We start from the raw sequence: 20796 nt of genomic DNA, 5'->3' as shown, positions 1-20796 counted from the left end.
TATTTTTCTTTAGGATTTTGTAACGAGAGATATATTTATGGTGAGAGTTTTGGAGGAGGGATTCGAGAGACATGGCACCTCGACGTCTACTTATATAGAAAAGAGTGTCTCTACGAGTTCCAATGACTTGGAGACCTATGTTGCATCTTTTGAGAGTTTCCTTATACCATAGGATTGGGTTTTCTTTACTAAATACAAGAATTTCTGTAAGTTCTTTGTACCACATGTTGCAGCTACATCAGGATCTTCAATTGCAGGTGTTAAGATTAATGGTGGTTGGTGTTTTTCTTACTCTATGTTGTGACATTTTGTTGGTTCTTCTCTATTGGCATGTAGGCCCACATGAGAAAAAGAATAAAATCTCGACTTTACTTCCTATTGAGTTTGTTGCAATTACATCCAATGGTCAAGTGCTCTAAGAGGCGTAACTTCATGTAGACAATAATTAGATTCAAAGATAGCCACACAAACATTAACATTTGATAGGTCTTTTGTTTTTTGGATGTGTATCTTTTTCATCTAGGAGGATGGTTATTTCGATATTGACTTTTATTATATGTAAGTTTTTTTTTATCTTTTGGATATTGATAATCAACTATGATTAACGTGATTGAGTCATATCATGTTCTTATTGTATTAGCTATGATACCTCTATTATTAATGGATGTATAGATGGTGGTTTAGATTTTTGATGTGTCTGTTTCCTTTGACATTGTTTATGAGAAAGAGAGAGATTGAGAGAGATTTGTTAAAGCAAGTGCTTCTTTTGAAACCTCTTTAAAGGTCCTCACACAAGCGAGAGACAACCACATAACCAAAGGGGTAGTAAGAAATCTCGGGGTTTTTTTACCTTTTTTATTACTTAATTTATCAATTTGCCTCCCCAAAGTCTCCTATTTGCCAGATCTTATGTGATGTTTCATGTTTTTCTCTGTGGGTTTTGATAATGAGGGTTTTTTATTTCATTTTGAGTTTCTTTTCTAATAGATTTTTATGAGTGATTCTTTTTTATGATTTTGATTTAGAATTTTAAGATTATGGGTTTGAGGCACAAAGGTTGTCTTCAATTTATATGTGTGTAGGCATTTCTGAGATGCAAAACATTTATGTTACATTTATGTTGGAATCCTATCTTAAGAAAAGACATTGGATTTAGGCTTGGCGCACCAGTACATGGTGCCAAGGACCACACATCCTTAAGAGTCATTAGGTCTGAAGCTTTTGACTTATGATTCCATGAAAAGGGGACATCTTGTAACAACGGTCATATCTTCATCATAGCATATACACAAAAACAGATCTCACATGCATAGTACCAAAGTGCTCAAATCAAATTTACAAAAATCAAAAATACCAAAGTGCTCAAATCAAATTTCGATTTCTAAAATCACATATAAAGTTCCGAAAACAAATCTCATATGCTCAGTACCCAAGTGCTTAATCTAATTTTTAGTTGTAAAATCATATGTTATCCAAAGAGAGGCACCTTTTTTTGGTTCTTTTATTTATTTATTTTTGAAGAGAAGTGTATCCAACTCTCCACCCACATCAAATTATGGTTTAATACTTTATATAAAAATATACACATAAACATTATTTTACACATTCGACTGTCTTCGAATCAAAGTTTGAAAAACAAATCTCATAGATGCTAAATACCAAAATACTCAAATGAAACTCTTATTTCTAAGATTACACAAATCACATATATTTTACTAATGAACCAGGCACTCCTGATCAAGACTAAGTAATTTACCAGGCACTCCCGATCAAGACTAAGTAATTTTTAGAGAAGAGACCATGCCGGCTTTCCACCCACATAAAAGCGTGCTTTTATACACACACACACACACACACACACACACACACACACACACACACACACACACACACACACACACGCCTACTAACATACAAGCTCTGCTGACAACTACTTAAGTGAATCCCTTCTCCTTTCGCCTTCGCCTCCCACGTTTCCCCTAGCAATGCGAAGATTTTTACATCAAGTAAGGTTTAGTAGATGATCTTTAAATCACTGACTTTGCACCACCAACGTTCACAAGTATTTCATGCTTCAAGCAAGTTCACATAACCTGCAGGTAAAGCTTCCTCAACTCATGGCTTGATGAAGAGCAACACTCGTGTGGTAATTAATGACTACACTGCGGAGTAGAGGATCTTCTTGCAGGCCTGTTTTGCAACGCTCAATCTTACCAGAACGGGTGGCTTGACCAATAGCAAATGCTGGTGACACCACAACATACTGAACTAGCATGCTAGGCATAACGAACACATCTGCTCGTGTTGCTGGTGTGGCTTCTGTGTCAAACTTTGGCATTGTGCAAGAGTCCATCGCCCAAATCTCAAGCTAATCCTGCAACTTGTTTCAACTATTCTTTAAGAAACAACTACTGTTCCAATTCATATAAATGGCATTTTTGAGGGATTTTTCAAAACCTATTTGAAGGCAAGTCTTTTTGGTGTAAAACATAACCAATGGAAACAGTTTAGAACATAAGCGTTTGACTCGCGTAGCACAGATCATTCACCTAGTATAAATATTATGCATTGCACCACAAGATAACCCTAGCACTCCCATGTGCTAGCAGTAACAAACCATTCGTTAATAACACTTTCAAGTAGAGAGTTTGCTTGAAGTCAACAAGCAGAAACTATAAATGCCCATCATCTTCACAACTAGAAATCTTTTACCACTTTATACAGGCTCATCTTAATGGCAAAGGATGCCACCTGGACATGGTGAGGCTATGGAAGTTGCAAAAGCTGCAAGCTCCACTATTGAATGATCCCCTCTTAACAACACTATAAATTAATTTCTATCGACAGAACCATGCAGAAAAGAAAGAGAAATTAATTGGAAGCTTCTTGCACCTGCAGCCTGAGATTTGAGAAGCATTAGATCACCACTTGAACGCAAAGCGCTTTGAAAATGCCCGTTGCATTGCATGCAGCATAGGACATTTTTTGAGATGGAAACAAAACGCCTGGAGTTTACAAATACACAACAAATACTTGCTACAAACTAGCTCCAACTGACTGTATTCCCAACTATCATACAAACTAATAAACAGAAAACAGCACATACAAGATTTACGACACCCCCCAAAAAAAACAGCTGTAATCAGTAAAATTACAATCAGACACGTGGGGATCATTGTAGCTCCATGCTTCTCTCGAGGATACCACAAAACTTAGCTTTTGTCCCTCATCTGTCTTGCACCATTTTGAAGTCTCCACCTTCAAACGCATCAACCAATTTGCCATAAATGTGAAGAGCTTGCCTTCAAGGAAAGCCAGGCTACCAAGCTGCTGCAAAGGTCACCATATAATTATTCCAACAAACAGTCTCAAGCCCACCACCAAAATCTGCCTAGCTTACTGTCACGCTCACAATGTCAATTCTTAGGCCATGCTGTTGTGTGTGTAGTCATATGTAATAGGTCGCATATGGTTGCACAATTGCTGAAGAGCCATCACGAATAGAGGAATTTCCGAAAAATAGAGTGAGCTTTTAAGCATAGTAGATGCTATTTTAGTTCCAAATCAGACAGGTATAACATCAGCCTTTGAATTGTCCTCACTTATCAAAACTATCCCTTCCAAATTAGCAGGCAACAGAAATCTTCTCCACTGGCAGCCAGTCGAGACCGGTTCTGTAGGGGGCACAATCATCAACACATTATCAGTCCTTTGAACCACTCCCATGACAGTTACTGTGCTCCCTTCTTTGATATACCTGCCAGCAGCATACCATCTAGTTACGAGAAACATTTTTCCATTTTGAGGTTTTTAGGGTTTCATCTCGCAATGTTTATCTCTTGGCAAAAAAACCACAAGGTCTTCAAAAACGTCTTAAATATTTATAAAACAAAATATAAAGCTTGTTAAACAGAAGAGAAACAAGCGAAAGAGAGAGAGAGAGAAGAAGGAAGAAGGGAGAAAATGGAGAGGAAGAAAAACAGAGAAGAGGAGGAGGAAGAAAAGGGAAAGCGGGCTGCAAAGGGGCTGAAGAGGAAGAGGAGGTTGCCAGCTGCAATCAAGAGGCAAAACTCTGACAAAACTTGCAAAAAGGGAGTGGAAAGGTCATGCATGCAAAAGAACCCCAAAAAAAAGGCTTTAAAAATCTCCGTCTTGAAATTGGGCAAGATACTTCACCAGAGGTTTTTTTGTTTTTAAAAACACTTCAGAGGATTCTAACCCTGGAATCGAGTTTTTTTGTTACTATGAATAATGATACCATCAGTCTTGGATCTACACATAAACAGATTTTGCAACTTCGCAATCGCACTACATTGTGCAAAGAACAGCATCATACCCTTCCTTTAATCTCATCACTCTATCATCGCTAGAGAGATTCCGCTCCGCAAGCCAACGCATGAAATTTGAAGGAAGCTCTCGGTTCTTGTCAGTAATGTCCAAGATGGTACTCTCCTCCACATAGGGTGACACAGTTGCACCATAGCCAACTTTAACCAGGGCTCTCAAACCTGACTGATAGTCTGATATGTAGAAATCGACCACGTGGCGCTGCAACCAAGACAAATCAGATAAGGGAATCACCCATACAAAGGACAAAATTCTTCTCTTGTAATTCAACGATGAGACATTTTGAAAGAAATGAGCATGTGTTTTGTATCAGAATGATGCCCTAGAAAACAGTAATTAACTGACCTCCAGATGCCTCAATCCCCATGTGAAAATACGGTGCTTTGGTCGGGCAGGCTTTGCTTTGAAACTCCTATATTCGTAGAGTCCAGATGACGTATACACACATCTACTCACTTTCTGATAGGATGACTCAAGGGGCATACTCCCACACGTTACCATCTGAAAGGGGAGCAAACACAAACTTTGTAATGAAGATTATATTATATTACTCTTAATCTAAATGTTAGATGATCTGTCTTTTGATCCATCAGTTGAGATGGTCATTTTTTAATTAGCTTCATGTAATGAAGATTTACAGAATGCACATAAAAAGAGATTTCCAAAGCTCCCATACGCGTTTTGCTGCACCACTTTTTCTGCCTCTGCACAAGCTCTGTACTGCCAGTACTTGCTCCCATACAGCTCTCCTGCGTCAACCTAGCGGAGCCAGAGGTCTCAAGCCTCTTCTTGAGCTAAGTCATTTCTGATTTTTTGAAATGCATTTTTTTCCTGCTCATTTTCTTTGCTGCAGCATTGCTTATCTGAAGAGGATTTTTTGCCCAAATTTTTTGGGCCATAGTACTGATTTTTTTGCATGAGGCTTTTTGCCCAATTTTTTTTCAGCCAGCAAGTGCTGATTTTTGAAATTTTGCCCAATGGCCTGCATTGCAACTTCAAGCTTCTTGTTGCTATTCTAGGGAAACTTTTTGCCCAATTAGTGCTGTTTTTTGCAATTTTGCATTTTTGTTGGAGAGATGCTGCAGCCACGCACAGAAATCCACACACACACACACACACACACACAAGTACAATCATGAGGGTACAAGCAGAGCACACAAAGCAATGTTGTAGATTTCGTGAAGTGCCAAAAGTACAATATAAGATGAACCCTATAATGAAATAAGGGACGGTTCACACCTAGAGTGCGCAAGGGAAAACCCCCTCTTATGGAGGGTAAAAATTGCCCAAGCTGGTCCTATTGGAGTTCACCCATCACTGCCATGACATAGATGTCTACAAAACCCCCTCAATGATTATCTATCTAAACATGTACAAGGAGATAGCGAATCCATCCCCAAAAGAAGTCCAAAGCTTTGCGGAAAGCTTCAAACTTTTCACAAGGAAGTGCCTTTGTGAACAAATCTGCCAAGTTATCATGTGTAGGCACATATACCAAGTTGATCTCCCCTACATAAAGTCTTTTCTTGACATAATGATAATGCACCTCAATGTGCTTAGTGCGAGCATGAAACACTGGCTGTAAAAGCTACCCTGTACTCAACTTCAGTGGCCACTATTGGCTGCTTCTTGCTAAGCCATGACATACATGAATCACCTAGATAGAAGCAAAAGCCCCTAGTGGACACCCCAGTGTCGTAGCATCCAGCCTAATCTGAATCTGTAAATGCATGCAACTCTGAATCACCTCCCCTCCCCCCTCCAAGGATAGAATAATCCAAGCTACTAAGTGCCCTATAAGTAGCAAAAAACCCGCTTGACAACCTACCAATGCCTAGAGCCTGCACTATGCATAAACCTACTCAACTGAGAAACCCAAAACTGAATGCCTAGCCTCGTGTTCTATAAATAAATCAAGTAACCAACAGCCTACTGATATAATGTCCGATCAAAAGGCTCTCGAGAATCCTAAATGCTAAGCCTAGCACCTGTCTCAATTGGTGTAGACATAGGTTTACAATTTTCAAGATCAAAACTGTCACCAATTGGCCGACCATTTGGTCCATTCCTAGTTTTTGTGTCTCGTTCACTTGAGGCCAGGCCGGTGTCTCATGTGAAGAGGCCAGTATTTTGCTGACATGGACGGGAGCCAGACTGGTGCCACCCGTGTGTTAGCAGGATGGTGTCGTATGGACGGGAGCCAGACCAGTGCCACCCGTGTATGACCTCAACTGTGTTCGATCCATGGGACTGTCACGCCACGGAAGAGCCAGTATTCGTGCCGTGTTTTACCTATGGGACTGTCACACCATAGGGAAACTCGTGCCTGGAACTGTGTCTTACCTATGGGACTGTCACTCCATAGGAAGACCAGGTTTTTATGTATTAAATGTCGTGCCAGTTTTGTGCCGACAGATATTTTGTACTTGTTCCATGAACGGGAGATATGTCCATGTTACTATTTGCACATGCACACATGATTTGCATGCTTGAAACTGTTTTCGCATGATATGTATTCGTGTGTTTGCCTGCTTGACGTGTTACTTACTGAGCGGGGACGCCTGCCAGTGAGTCGTGAAGTCTGCCCTGTATTCTGACGAGTTTTAGTGCATGTGAACAGGTGGTAAGTATGTTACACATGTTGTTTTAATGTTTTAAATTCTAACCCTTTAATTTATAAGGTTAGGTGTTCACATTTATTTAAAAGTGGGCACCCACTTAGGGGCCAAGGTGGGGAGCCCCACTTTTAAGTGAGTGTGGGGGTGGGCATGGTCACCAACCCCCACTAGTTCCCCCACATGCATGCGTAGAATTTACTAAGGTTAACTACACATTAATTTTATTAAAAAAAGGCCCCCCTTCAAGCGTAGAATCCATCGCTTCTCCCTGGCGTTGATTTTCACCAACCGGCATACGCTTCCACCATCTTCGTGAAGAGCAAGAACCAGCGATCGCTGAAGCAACTCTGAGGCGGCTGTTTCTATCCTGTATACGGCTGTACCCTCTACTACGACTGTACTCTCTGGCTGTACCTTCTTGCTGCAGGCTGTGTACCTTCTGTACCCCCTGCTGGCGGTTATAATCTATACTGGTGGCTGCGCTGGTCATCCTGTGGGCTGCTCACTACACCACAGGTGGCTGCTCCTACAGCCAGGTGTTACACCTAATCAGCAAGTGACTACCACCACGAGCTGTGCTGCTGTCTACAAGGGCGGCGTATACTAGTACTAGCAGGCTGCGCTGCCACCTGCAGGCACCTGTGTACTATCCTATCTATCAGGCGGTTGGTACCTTTACTAGCAGACGACGCTGCCCCTTGCAGGCGCTTGTGGTGTTCATCTACAGCCAGGCGACTGTGTGTGTACTCCTACAGCCAGGTGGATACATCCCTGATATCCTTCACTGGTAGCTACACACAGACAGATACCTCGGGTATTGATTTTCTATCAACCATCTACAAGTAAGTGATTTTCAGATTTGAGTAAAGTATTATATGTTTAAATCTGATAAAAGATTCATCCCGCTCGGCCAACACCCGTTCGGTGCCGGGTTGTCCAAGCTGTATTGGCGAACCTCGGTCCAAAGGTGCTGAGATCGGGAGAGCCAGGCGTTAGTACGAGAGCGCCTGTTTGTGCGTGGTCTCGGAACACCAGTGAGGCGCTCTCCGCGGAGTCCAGTGAAAGCACAGGACCGTAGAGATTGGACCACATAGCGGTCGGTCTGCTTCGAGTCTCTACATCGAAATTCGAGCCTACTTGTTTGGTACTGTTTTCATATGTACATGGACATTATCTGGTTCTCAGAACCCATGGAGCATTGTATTCTTTAAATACTCCCAATAAATATATCATATATTGAGGGGGGGGTCGGCCCGTTCCGGCCCCAGTGCTGGTGTCCATCTTTCCATTTCTGTTCAGTTAAATTTCAAGTTGTTTTAAGTTGTCCATTTCATATTTGTGGTTTTAAAGTTGTGCTATTAAGCGTGTGGGTGTCCAACGGAGTCTTTCCCACTTGACGGGAGCGGTTTCAAAAACTTTTAAGAAGTCTCTGTATGTACTTTGACTGCATCGTGACTATGCCATCTTCACGCTATAAAAATTGAATGCCCGAGTAAAAATGCAACTGACCTTGAATTGACATCTCAAACGATGAATGTAATTCAGCTTTGAAAGCTGAAATATGTTCCTCATCAAGGCCTGTGAGCATCACGTCATCAGCGTACAAGACGATGACCAAGAACCGTGTCGTGCAAGTCACATGGACATGACTAAACCTAGACTTTGGCAATTGATTCAGCAAATTGATTAGGGCTTTTGCAGGCTCAAGACGGCACAGGAGCAAGTCCAAGCAGCCAGACAACACTCGGCCAAGAGGACAATCCCCATGTGCAGAAAGTCGGCAACATTTTAATGATGATTTATTGTCCTCTTTGCTGACCGACAGAAGGTCAGCCTACTCCAAGGCATCAAGTGAGCCTATATAAGGCAAGGCATGGTGTTGTATCATTTATCTTGGGGATCAAGTCTAGCATTAGGACTTTAGAAGACAAGATCACCTTTCGGAAGGCCAAGGCTCTTCAAACATTTTATATACTTACATGTACTTTTTGGATATTATGAATATACATTAGATTAGTTGAAAATTGTGCTTTTCTTTCTCTTCTCTACATTGCTTCTACAGAATTTCATCTATGTGTTCCTATGAAAGGTGCTTAAGGCTGAAAGAAGACACAAAGCTTCCACCCATGTAACAAAACTATCCTAAATCCTCTTAACATAGAGGGTACTTTCAGTAGGATTGTTGCAAAAACCTTGTGCAACCAAGTATGCATGAATCCTTTCATACTAACAGTCTCCTCTTCATTCCACAGGTGCTCATGAGAGCATAATCAACTAAGTGCCCAGATGCATGGCGAGAACTTGCATGCATTCTCCCTGGCAAAGGAGACTCAACATGGCTATCCCATAAGGTTTGCAACAGCCAATGAGGTATTGCTTTAGCTTCATGCATGGTTCTCCTTCCTTCTAACACTACATCATCAACATCTACCTAACCAATGAGCTCAACATCATGCATGTCTAACTATTGATTTTCAACTGTTATGGGCTGATTTCCAAGCATAGGCTGTGTGTTCAAATGCCCAACACCTAGTAAATGTGTACCATACAAAGGAAGAAGAGTATCAAAGAGATCCTATGAGCCTACATGTGGCTGTTTTTTCCACTCAAGCAAGGGATAAATTCTCCACAAAAACCACACCTCTACTAACCAGAATCCGTTGTGAGGTAAGATGGTTGAGATGGTGCTCTTTGTCCTATTATCTATAGCCCACAAAATGTATTTCATTGCCTTATCATCAAGCTTTGTGCGATGCTGCTCAGGCACAAATGCATAAGCCAAGCATGCATCCAAAGACACACATATGAGCCACTGATGGCTCCCTATCATGCCAAGCTTCGTAAGGAGTGATGGTCTGCAAAGCCTTTGTTGGACACCTATTAAGCACATATGCTATAAAAGTAACAGCTTCCATCCAAAACCTGTGAGGTAACTTTTGGCCCTTGACCATACAACATGCCATCTCCATGAGCGACCTATTTTTTCTCTCTGAAAAACTCTTTGGACATGTACTCCCCCCCTCTATCTATACGTAGTAGAGTTTGAATCTTGTAGATACATTTTCAGCTATGAGCTGAAAGTGCTTAAAGCACATAAATACCTCTAACTTCTACTTCATAGCATAGACCCAGCCAAATCTGGAAAGGTCATCAAAGAACGTAACCAAGTAGAGATAACCTCCAATGGATGATGTCCTCATGGAACCACATGTGTCCTCTCATAGACAGATTGAGGGAGGTGTGAAAACCAATGTATAATGGAGGCAATGAATTCATAGTAGCGATCAGCTGGTTGTCAGGGATCACCTCATCAATGTTGAGCAATTGCTCTCTAAGGTCATTAACCTTAGTCAAGTACTCTATCATGCACTGAGGTGCTATGTGACACTCACTAATCATCAATGCTACATTTGTAGAACGCTTGTGCCTATGTGCTAGGGTTTACCAGAGATAGAAAGAAGAGTGCGGCAAAATCACACATACATCACACACAAGAGACCTAAACTACTGCTCCGTATTATGTATAAGAAAGAAGTAAGACAACTTATATTCCACGTGCACACATCATCAGTGCCACATCACCACCACCACATCATCACTGCCACATGGCAGTGCCACGTCTCAACCATTGATGTCCAACTCTGCCAATTGGCTAATATCTAATGTCCGGATGTGCCCAGCATACTTGTAGGTGTGTCACAATATTTGTACAGCATTATAACCTTTTAAGGCATTTACTTGTCATACGTCATGATCCCATTGTGAGCCCTAGTCATGGGCATGTCAGGCACGAGCTATGTAGGTCTTTTCCAAAGCCCAAATTGTACCTTTTCTTTTTCCGGAAAAACAATCCTTTTATTAGTTAATGAGAAAACGCCATAAGGCTACAAAGCTCACCTCGCAAGGAGGGATAAAAAACACAGTGAACACCTGAGCTCCACCCCCGTGGCTGGCCGCTCTCTGGGGGGGGGGGGGGGGGCTACCTAGTAGTACATGTGGGAGGTGAGAAAAGCCAAACTGGAGGCCTATAGTGCCAAGTGACATCCTCGCCCCTCGCGGTGAGGAAAGGGCCAGGCTGCCAAGTGCGGAGGAAAGCCTTGCGGCGCCCTCTCATGCGATCCGAGTCGCCCTGGAGTTTCCAGTGTCCTCTCAAGGTGTGAATGATGTCCACCCAGAGGGCCTGTATGACCTCCGTCGGTGGAGTCGCCTGGCGGTCAATGGCCTCCCTGCATCGGGCTCTCCATATGTGCCAAGCCGTCATGCTGCTGATCATCTCCCATCTGTGCCCGACCCCCTCCTGAGGGGCTGCCGAAGAGAAGTCTGGCGTCGGAACCACCGCCATCGCCCTGTCAGAGACCTGGATGGTCGCACTGCCAAGGACGTCCTCATATCCAAGGGCCGGGCCGCTGTCCGTGGCCCAAGCCACCGCACCCCACGTCACCAGCATCTCACCTGGTGAGCCTGCAAAAACCATCCTGAGAGCGCGCTGCCAGACCTGCTGTGCCTGTGGGCAATCCCATAAGCAGTGCCGCTGCGACTCCTGTGCATGGCCGCACCGAGGGCAGGACGCTGGGTGTCTGCCAAAAGCTAGCCAAGCCCAGCCAGTCCTCTATGCGCTGTGAGCCAGAGAAAAAGCGTCACCTTCCGGGGCCGGAAGCTGGCCCAAAGACGTTGCCAGAAGTCCCTAAGAAAGGCAGGGGAGAGCCCCTGTCGCCGCCAATGCTCGGCCGCCGCCGGGGTGCTCGCTATCCTGTGCCTCTGAATCCGCCGCCCCAGCCTCGCTGTGTACTCAAAAAAGGGGATGCCTGGGCTGGTAGGGGCCGAGTAGGGATCTCGCCAAAACCACTCACCTGGATCCCACTGAAGGCGAATAAGAGGCCTGCTGTCCCAAGCCCATAATCTCCAAGAACAGTCCTCCCCTATCGAGGCCGGTGAGGGGTCTACATGCCACTGTCTCTGATGAAAGCCGACCACCCGCACCCTCTGAAAATACAACCCTGGAGCCCATCCAAATCTAGTCGTGTCCTCTGAAGCTGGCCACCCTCTCCCACCTCGAAAGTGAGTGGGGCGACTCTCTCTGCTGTGCTGCAGACCGCTAGAAGGATCTCATGCCGAGTAAAGACACCCATCCACTGTGGAGGTGGAGGGTCCTGTACTGGGGTCCGCCACTCCCGGGGGATGGCCGCCTCAATGTCCTGTCTCATCAACTCTCTGCCCCTCATCCCACTGAGTCTCCTCTCCTGAGCCTCTAGAGGCAGCTGCTGAAAACATATCCAGTCGTCTAGGGACTGGGCTGGGCCGGAGCTCAACGGGCCCCACGACACGTGAGACCGCGATCCAACCATATGGCCACTGGGAAGTCGAATCAAGGGGTTCCAGATCAATGGCTGCCTCAGGCGCTCCTCATCGGTGCCCGGGGGAGTCTGGAAGAGTGACGGCCTCAGATGCGCCCAGGCCCTCAGAAGGCTAGCTGCAAAACGCTCCTCGAAGCCAAGGCCCACTCCTCTGGATCGCTGCTCTGTAAAGATCCACCTGATGCTGGGGGTCCAGGGCCGCTAAGAGAAGGAGTGCGACTAAGCATCCTGGAAACAAGAAACTCCTTCCACGGCTCAACGCCTGGCAGGAGGCCACGAACTACCAACTTGCCAAGCAAAGCTCGGCTTTGGCAAATAGGATCAACAATGCCAAGGCCGCCTCTCTCCCTCGGCTGAGTGATCACAATCCATGCCACCTTGGCCCTGGCGGGCCGCCCGTCGCCACCGGACCAAAGAAAGTTCCTGATGAGCCTCTGCACTTGGCCAATGCACGCCCGAGAGAAGGCCCAGCAAGAAGTGATGTACCACATGGTAGCAAGCAGAACCTAGTTGGCCACAACTACTCGGCCAGCCAGAGATAAACGAGCGGTACTCCAATACAGAAGCTTCTTCCGAATGCTCAGAAGAAGGGGGGCTATCTGCTGCTCCGGAGATATGTCAATGCCCACATAGCATCCCAAATAACGCACAGTAGTGCCGGGGGGCAGCCACTGAAAACCATCAACTGGCCTCCAAGTCGGGGGGGGGGGGGGGGGGGGGGGGGGGGGTGCATAGAACTGACCCACAACCCACACGACTTGTGCCAGTTGATCAAAGCGCCCGAAGCTCTGCAAAACCTGTCCATGGCTAAGGCGAAGCGGCGGAGGTTCTCCTCACCTCCCTGAAGATAGACAGCAGTGTCATCCGCAAACTCCGAGTCTAGGAGCTTCTCCGAGGTGCGGATGGGAAGCTGGAGGCCCCGCAAACCTGTATCCTGTGCCGTCAAAAAAGTGCTCATGGCCTCCGCCACAAAAAGAAAAAGAAAGGGCGCCAAGGGGCACCCCTGCCGCACCGAGCGCGAGAGCTGGAACCTCTCTCCGCGCACGCCCTGTATCAGCACCTGGCTATGAGCCGATGTGTAGAGTGCAGAGACCCCACGGATCCACTGAGGGGGGAAGCCCATCCTCTCCAAAGTGCCTTCCAAGAAGGCCCAGTCCACCCGATCATATGCCTTCTCGAAGTCGAGAAGGAGCACTGCCAGATCCTCCTGCCCAAATTGTACTAATAACAAGTGGGAGGGAAAGAAACGTGGTTCATTCGAAAGAAACGTTTTGTTTCATAAAAAATGAATGAAATGTGTTTCTTTGCAACTATGCCCACAAGGTGCTTCCTCGGCAGCATCGCCTACGGGCACATAGAAAAGCACACACAAGCGGTGAAAAACGATTACTACAGGAGGATCTTGGGCCTAAGGCTAAAGTAAATACTCCGGCTTGCACGAGGGGGCCCTTAAGTGGGTAGTTGGGACCCAATATAGTGTCGGCTCTCTGTCTCTACAGCTCTATCTCTTGTGCATAAAGCTTAAAAAAGATTGCTTAAACTCACTAAAAGAAAAGGTAAGAAGGCCTTGATGTGTGTTATACGATCATACTGGTTGCATGCTACATTGGTATCAGAACTTCTAGTTGTGACCGGGCTTGGCTAGCTAAAGTGAGAGCATTTCGTAGATGGTAAAATTGAGGTCAGTAAAAACCACCCAACAATCCAGCATGTCAAGAGAAGAAAGAAAGAAAGAACGTGGATCAGCAGAGCACGTGCAAGGAGAGGCACAGCACGCGGACGGAGGCCAACAACCGGTCGGGTCCCCCTCCTTAAGATCCCGTGAAACCACCATAAAGGTGGGGGATGAGGGGAGACCAATGGGCATTTAGCCCTATATAGAAGGGTCAAGTTGATCCCAAACCATTATGTGAATACACTGCCACATGGCAGCATGAGAAGCAGGAGGGCAAGAATTCATTCCAACACCCCTACCGGAAGCGAAGGTGAGTATGTGTGTGTGAACACTCACTTATGTGAGTAGGTGAGTAAGTACGTGTATGAACCCACTCACTTATGCGTGTAGGACCTAGGTGAGTGAGTCTGTGTGAGACGTGAGTAAGTGTGTGTAGTAGGTGTATGAACCCACTCTCTTAGAGCGGTTCACATAATATGAACCCACTCTTAGAGTGGGTTCGCATAATGTCTAGATATTACACTTGTTTGACATAGGCAATGATATTATACACTCACTTGTGTGTAGGAGTAAGCATGTGCAGTGATGTCATTCAAATGAGCCTCTAAGGCTAGAAAAGCATTGTACTTGGTGAAGCATTATCACATCAATCAATCTAATCATCATTGAGCCATGCAATCTCGTCTCTCTTTAAGCATTGTATTTGCCTCTCTAGCTCTCTTTCTCTCTCTACACACAACATGGAGATCTTTGATCCTCCTTAGCCTAGGACCTACAACTTAGCTCTCAATTGAGTGCACTTGCTAACACTAACCCTAAAAATGTCAACATGGTATCAAAGCATAGGTTCTCTGGCTACCTTCGTTTTCTTCTACTTCGAGCTCCTCTAATCACGTAGCCACCTATCTCAACAAGTGGCGCCACTACGGCATAGACAACTTCTGCCATCTACTCAGCCCAATGAAGTGGCGCAATTGCCCAAGCTACCGATGCTCCTTCTTGTAGGATTATACATGTGGTAGTGATCGTGAAAACAAGGGCTTACCAAGGGCACTTTTTCCCTCTACACATTATAGAGGTTTTTCCCCCCCTACACATTTGGTGTGTCTGAACACCTTCACTTTTACATATCAAGTTTGTGCTTTTAGGGTACTTGTGGTTGTACACATCTTATCACTTCATTCTAGTATATCCACACTTCCAAGCTCTCTATTGCTCCCTACAATGTGTTCTTGCTGTTTTCTATGTATTTTTGTTGACCATTAGGGTTTGTCAAAACGCAACAGGTATCAGAGCTCTCGGTTGATTCTGTCTCCAGTGTTGGTACCGCAATCATTCAGTCGTGCCGCCTCATACCCAACCGTACATCCTTGCACCGCATCGTACATATCCGTACATATGCACAAGCCTGTACCCAACCGTACATCCTCGCGTTGTCGTGAACCTGTTCCTATATCCTCGCATGATGCCTATACAATCGCCATACTTGCAGTCCATACTCTTCGTGCCATCCATACCTGCTTGCATTTGTACATGCAACACTTGCAAATCTCAAAATTTGGGGCTTTCTGCAATTCCAGCACAAATTGGGACATTCAACCTTCAAGGTAACAAAATTTCTCGTCAATTCTACTTTCAGCTGTCAATGTCTTTCCCTACAGCCTTTTCTATAGTTGATTGCTAGAAGGCAATTTGCAATGTGTTGCATTTCCCAACGAGAAGTTACAAAACGCATTTCAAAAATTGTGTGCATTGCTACCCATGCATTTGCAGTTAGAAATGGCCCAAAATGTTGGAGATTTATTTTGTGTATTGGCACAGGAGGACAAGCTTGACAGGAGTAATTACTCCCTGTGGAGCTTTATGATCAAAACTTGCTCGTGGCCAAGGGCCTATGGGGTTTTGTGAGTGGGGATGATACCCGTCCTGCATACATTGCACCTGGCACACCTCAAAGAGGTGATGGGCAAGGTGGTCAACAGGCCCAAGCCTAATCTACAGCACTTGATGCGCCCTCACAGAAGCAAATAAGATGAGATGCGAGAGATGCACAAGCCATGTCCTTAATTGCTTTGTCGATCAAGAGGTCAATTATACCTCGTATCCGGTCTTGCAAGATGTCAAAGCATGCGTGGGATACTTTGGGGGCTATGTACAAGGCCAAGAAGAAGGCCACGGTTATGTATTTGAAAAGACAGCTTGATGATATGCATATGAATAAGGGAGACCGCATGTCGGATCAATTGACAAAGATCCACGATCTTCGTGAGAAGTTGTTGATGAAGTGAGTCCGGACAGCCAACTAGTGTCTATGACACTTAACTCTTTGCATGAGTCATACATGAGCTTCCACACGTCGTTCAACCTGTCTATGAGGGGAAACCCTAACCCACTCACATTCTAGGAATTGGTGGGGTTTAGTTGCAGGAAGAGCAAACAAGCAAGAACATGTCTATGGGTATGTGTGGCCATGATCATGCATTTGTGGCACATAACAAAGGCAATGGCAAATTAGGTGGCTATTAGTCAAGGGCTGATTTCGGATAGCCATCAAACAAGGAGAAGCATGATGCAGGCAAGCCCCAAGAAAAAGGACAAGTGTCATTACTGCAAGAAGCCAAGGCCCATTACATTATATTGGTGAATGCAAAAATAGGATAGCCAAAGAGAAGAAAGAATCTCGTATGGTTGTTGGTGACTCTTCTACTAGTCGTGCAAGTAAAGATGATGCATCAACAAATTATGTGCAGGATAATTGGGCTTTTCTTGTATGCGGTTGAGATGCAATTATTATGCTTTTCAAGAGCATATGTCTCTCGGTGTGGATAAGAAATAGGTTGTATGGTATTTTGATAGCAGGACCTCTAGACACATCACCTCCAAGAGGGATTTGTTCACAAAGCTAGGGACTGCCGCATAAGGTAAAAAGGTCTCATGTGCAAATAATCATTCTTATACTAAGAAAGGCATTGGTAAGATTGTACTCACAGCAGCTAATGGTATAGTTTTATGCTTGCAGATGTACTTTATGTGCCTAGGATTAAGAAGAATTTGTTGTCATCCGTTTTTTCTCAAAGAGGGTTTGTTGTCAATTTCAAGGATGACAGATGCATAGTGAGTGACCGAGAAACAAACTATGTGATAGTCACTTCTGGGACACTATACCATGGACTCTAGCATCTTGATAGATTTGAAAAGAGAGCTCATGATACTTGTGTGGACATCTTTTCCTGCCATGCAAGAGGCAGAGTTGTGGCATGCCACAGTAGCATGGGAAGCCAGGGAGTAGGTGGGCAGCCTTTGTATGTGAAAATGTTGCATAAATACGGTCATGGATTTATTTTCTCCAATCGTGGGTATTATAAATAGGTGGACCAGCAACAATCACGTGTATATACATACATGCATAGAAAAAAAAATCATCAAAACAATATGCAATCAAAGCCTGCAGAGTGTCTCTCCACAATGCAGGCTGGTCAAGGAGATCTACGACAGTGTGTAGGCTCAGAACTAGCATCTTTGTTCTCAGTCATCTTTTGTACTAGGAATTCAATTACTTTCTTCATGTACATAGCACAAATCAGTAGCTTAGAACTCGTGTGTGCTGTATGTGTTTGATTCCACTAACCCTAGCACATAGGCACAAGTGTTCTACAAAGCGTGTGTCGTATGGTTTTTAATCAGCATGGTGTAAAAATGGATAGGTTTGGGACAGTTTTGTACCAGTTTTGGGAGGCCTGCGCATGTGCAGACCAGCCTGACCAAGGAACCAAGGGTTGGGCACCTTTGTTGCCCAGTTTCAACACACTAAGTGAATTTTTTTGCACATTTTCAAGGCATGCAAAAGGCTGGCAGACTTGAGTTATGTGGACATGAATTTTACCTAAAAATGGAACCCCTCTCCTCCCATTCTACAAGGCTCTCTGGAGCAGCCAAGAGAAAGAGAAGATCAAATTAGAGAAAGTCCATCCTCTCTCCTGACCCTACTTATGGCCAGTACATTTTGTCTTAGAATGGCATATTCCTACAAAGGCCTTTTCCTTGGCTTGCAACCCTAGGGATCTGCCACTGCTCACTCTTCTTTCATGGCAATCTTACCTACCATGCAGGGCTCACCTTAGAACATGAAAATGTATGTCTAACCTAGCCGTGACCCAGTATGCTCAAATACATCCAATGACGAGCACATTGCATGTGATGTCAGGTACCTTTGTGACTTGGCTGCCCACATGATATGTTTAGCACTTATAAGTAGACTCAAGTTGTCCTATCCTTCAACGTGGCTTAATGTCAATTAAACAAAGAAATGTGAACATCTCTTCCTTATGAAAAACTCTTACATCGAAAAAGTTTATGCTGCTGAAACATCCAAAGTACAGCTAGAACCTGAAGGAATCTCAAAATTTACCGCTCTTCTTTTGATGCCATGTGACAGATTGACAAGCGACGTCAAAAATTATGATAAGTCCATGCTTACAATGGATACATAACTAGTTATGGTGGCTAAAGAAATGCAAATAGGTCATCCATAAGATCCTGGCCTTTCCAGACTCATGGAATCTTTGGTATCATAAATTGCAAACTTTCAAAGATATGAAGCAAGAAACTTACACCGGTTATCTTCACATACTGGCCATCCTTAGCCTGATTCAATCCAACGTCTGGGTAGCTCGCAACAAACCCAGTGACAGCACCTTTTCCGACACATGTGTTCCAAGTCAGCAGCATCACGACAGCACCAAAGAGGCATGCTACCACAATCAACAGAATGGGATTCTGAACAGCCCCCAGGATGAAACCGCCAGCAACAAAGCCAATAATGAAAAGGGGTACGACCGTCCATAAAATAACCCGGGGAAAATTCCTGCTGAAGGAATAGCTTTGATCCATGGTGAGCTTGCTGACGGCCTGGTTGCTGGCATGTCTGGCAGGTAAACCACCATCAATGGGGCCTGAGTACTTCCTGGAAGCGCCTCCTGATGCAGAAAGGGGGCCAGATGATATGGGGCCGGATGTGATGAGACCTGTTGCAGGCAGATTCGGAGTCAAAGGGCCAGAGTTCTGGCGGGAGAGGGGGCCCGAGAATTTCTGATTGGCTGATTTAGGGTTACAGTTCGTGTTAGGATTCGCAGGGTCACCATTTCTCGATAGAGGGCCGGAATTGGAGCTCTGTCGACCTAATGGTCCTGACATGGAGCCCTGTGGGGGAATGTTGCCTGCTAAGGGCCCTGAGTTGGAAGAAGGAGCTCGGAATGAGCCTGCTCTAGCAGCCCCGCCATGGATGGGGCCAGATTTCTTCGATTTTGGAGCTTCTACACTGATGTCGAACATCTTGCCTAGCTCGCCTGACTTCTTGATGTCCCCCCCAGTGTACGGCATTGCCGTAGAGGTCATGGTAGGTTGCCTTTCCTTGTACTGATCGGGGGCACCTGACACATAGAGACCATTGCTCAGCTGATGGGAGAGAACTCTGTTACTACCCATGGCAGCAGATCAGGTTTATGGTTACGGTTAGGTCAAGGATCTGCAGAGCTTTGCTGCACAGATCGGCCCTGCACTAAGGGTTTGCAAGAAGATGGGATGCCGTCACTGACAATGTGGCTCCCAAATGCTGGAGCTCAGCTGATCATAGAGGCAAAAAGATGATTTTCAGTGCAGGGGCGAGCAGATCGATGACGCCGTTAATGCTTTCGAATGGATATATGGCTATCGCGAAGCTGTCTGCAGCTTCTTGCCGCTTTTTCTCATGGCTTCCTCCTGTCAGCGCCTCTCCTCCTCCTTCAGCTTTCTGTTGCAAACCAGAGGCAAAAACTTTCCCCTCGCTCCCCCCCAAATCTCCTTTACACACAGTCCTACAATTGTCGGTGTAAAGCAAGGTGGTTTTCTCTCTCCATATATAAAAGCAACATATTTCCTAGGGCCCATGTGTGACTTCAATTTTACACTTGACAAGCATTTATCATCTATGCCATCAACATCTTTCTTTTGAGTATAAGTTTATATTCATTACATAGACACATGTATATATGAATTTATATATCTAGGTGCATGAATTGAAAGCATCCCCATGATTATGACCCATCTCTCTAGTTTCGTCAAGAAGATTGGTGTTTTATAACAACCCAATTCCTCTTCTAATAATGCACGTCCAAGAATGCCATCAAAGGTTGAAGCAAGCATGCTCACGAGGAAATTCACCGTAAAATAGAGGTCACACAATTGTCAGCTTCTCCCTCTTCACATGGACAAACAACTGATCAACCAATCACATATACCAAGCTTCACGTGCAAATGGGAATGCAGAGGAAGCAACCAATATTGCTACTTGCTTGAGGGTAAAATGAACAATAAGACAGCCCGCCAATAAGTGTTAGTTTATGCTACAAGTTGACCCTCTCAAAGTGGTTGCCTAAACATCTCCATTGGTGCCTATGGTGCACCCATATTGGAATCTTTGTTTAGATATTATTTTACCTAAAAGTTTCCATATCAAACATCAAGGAGAGTGGGATCGGTTAAGATGTTCATCTCTCTCTCTCTCTCTCTCTCTCTCTCTCTCTCTCTCTCTCTCTCTCTCTCTCTCTCTCTCAGAGTATGTTGTCTTCAATCACAACAAGCATAAGCCTTAATGAAAAATACATCATAACTTTTGATGCTGCTAACAAATTCAAAAAAGCATTTCTTGTTTACAAGTTAATGATGGACCCACCTTTTTGACACTCCATGTTCTTTCTCGAGGTGATCCCTTTTTATTTAAGTCTCCATGCATTATTAAAGGTGTGTTTTGTCCATGATGCTCCTC

At 44.7% G+C, this 20796-nt stretch overlaps 1 protein-coding gene across 1 annotated transcript; it reads right to left on the bottom strand.

Moving 5' to 3' along the window:
- Positions 1 to 2943: 2943 nt before the first annotated feature.
- Positions 2944 to 19834, bottom strand: LOC147640371 (protein SHOU4-like). Its single transcript, XM_086779907.1, has 4 exons — positions 18606 to 19834; positions 4693 to 4848; positions 4337 to 4548; positions 2944 to 3757 (listed from the first exon to the last, which is right to left on the bottom strand). The coding sequence occupies exons 1-4, from the start codon at positions 19476 to 19478 to the stop codon at positions 3565 to 3567; spliced, it is 1434 nt and encodes a 477-aa protein (XP_086636033.1). The 5' UTR covers positions 19479 to 19834; the 3' UTR covers positions 2944 to 3564.
- Between the last annotated feature and the right edge of the window lie 962 nt (positions 19835 to 20796).

This window comes from Cibotium barometz, chromosome 3, assembly GCF_041138505.1.
Source record: "Cibotium barometz isolate CiBa-2024 chromosome 3, ASM4113850v1, whole genome shotgun sequence".
Taxonomy (NCBI): Eukaryota; Viridiplantae; Streptophyta; class Polypodiopsida; order Cyatheales; family Cibotiaceae; genus Cibotium; species Cibotium barometz.
This window is presented reverse-complemented; position numbering and strand designations above follow the sequence as displayed.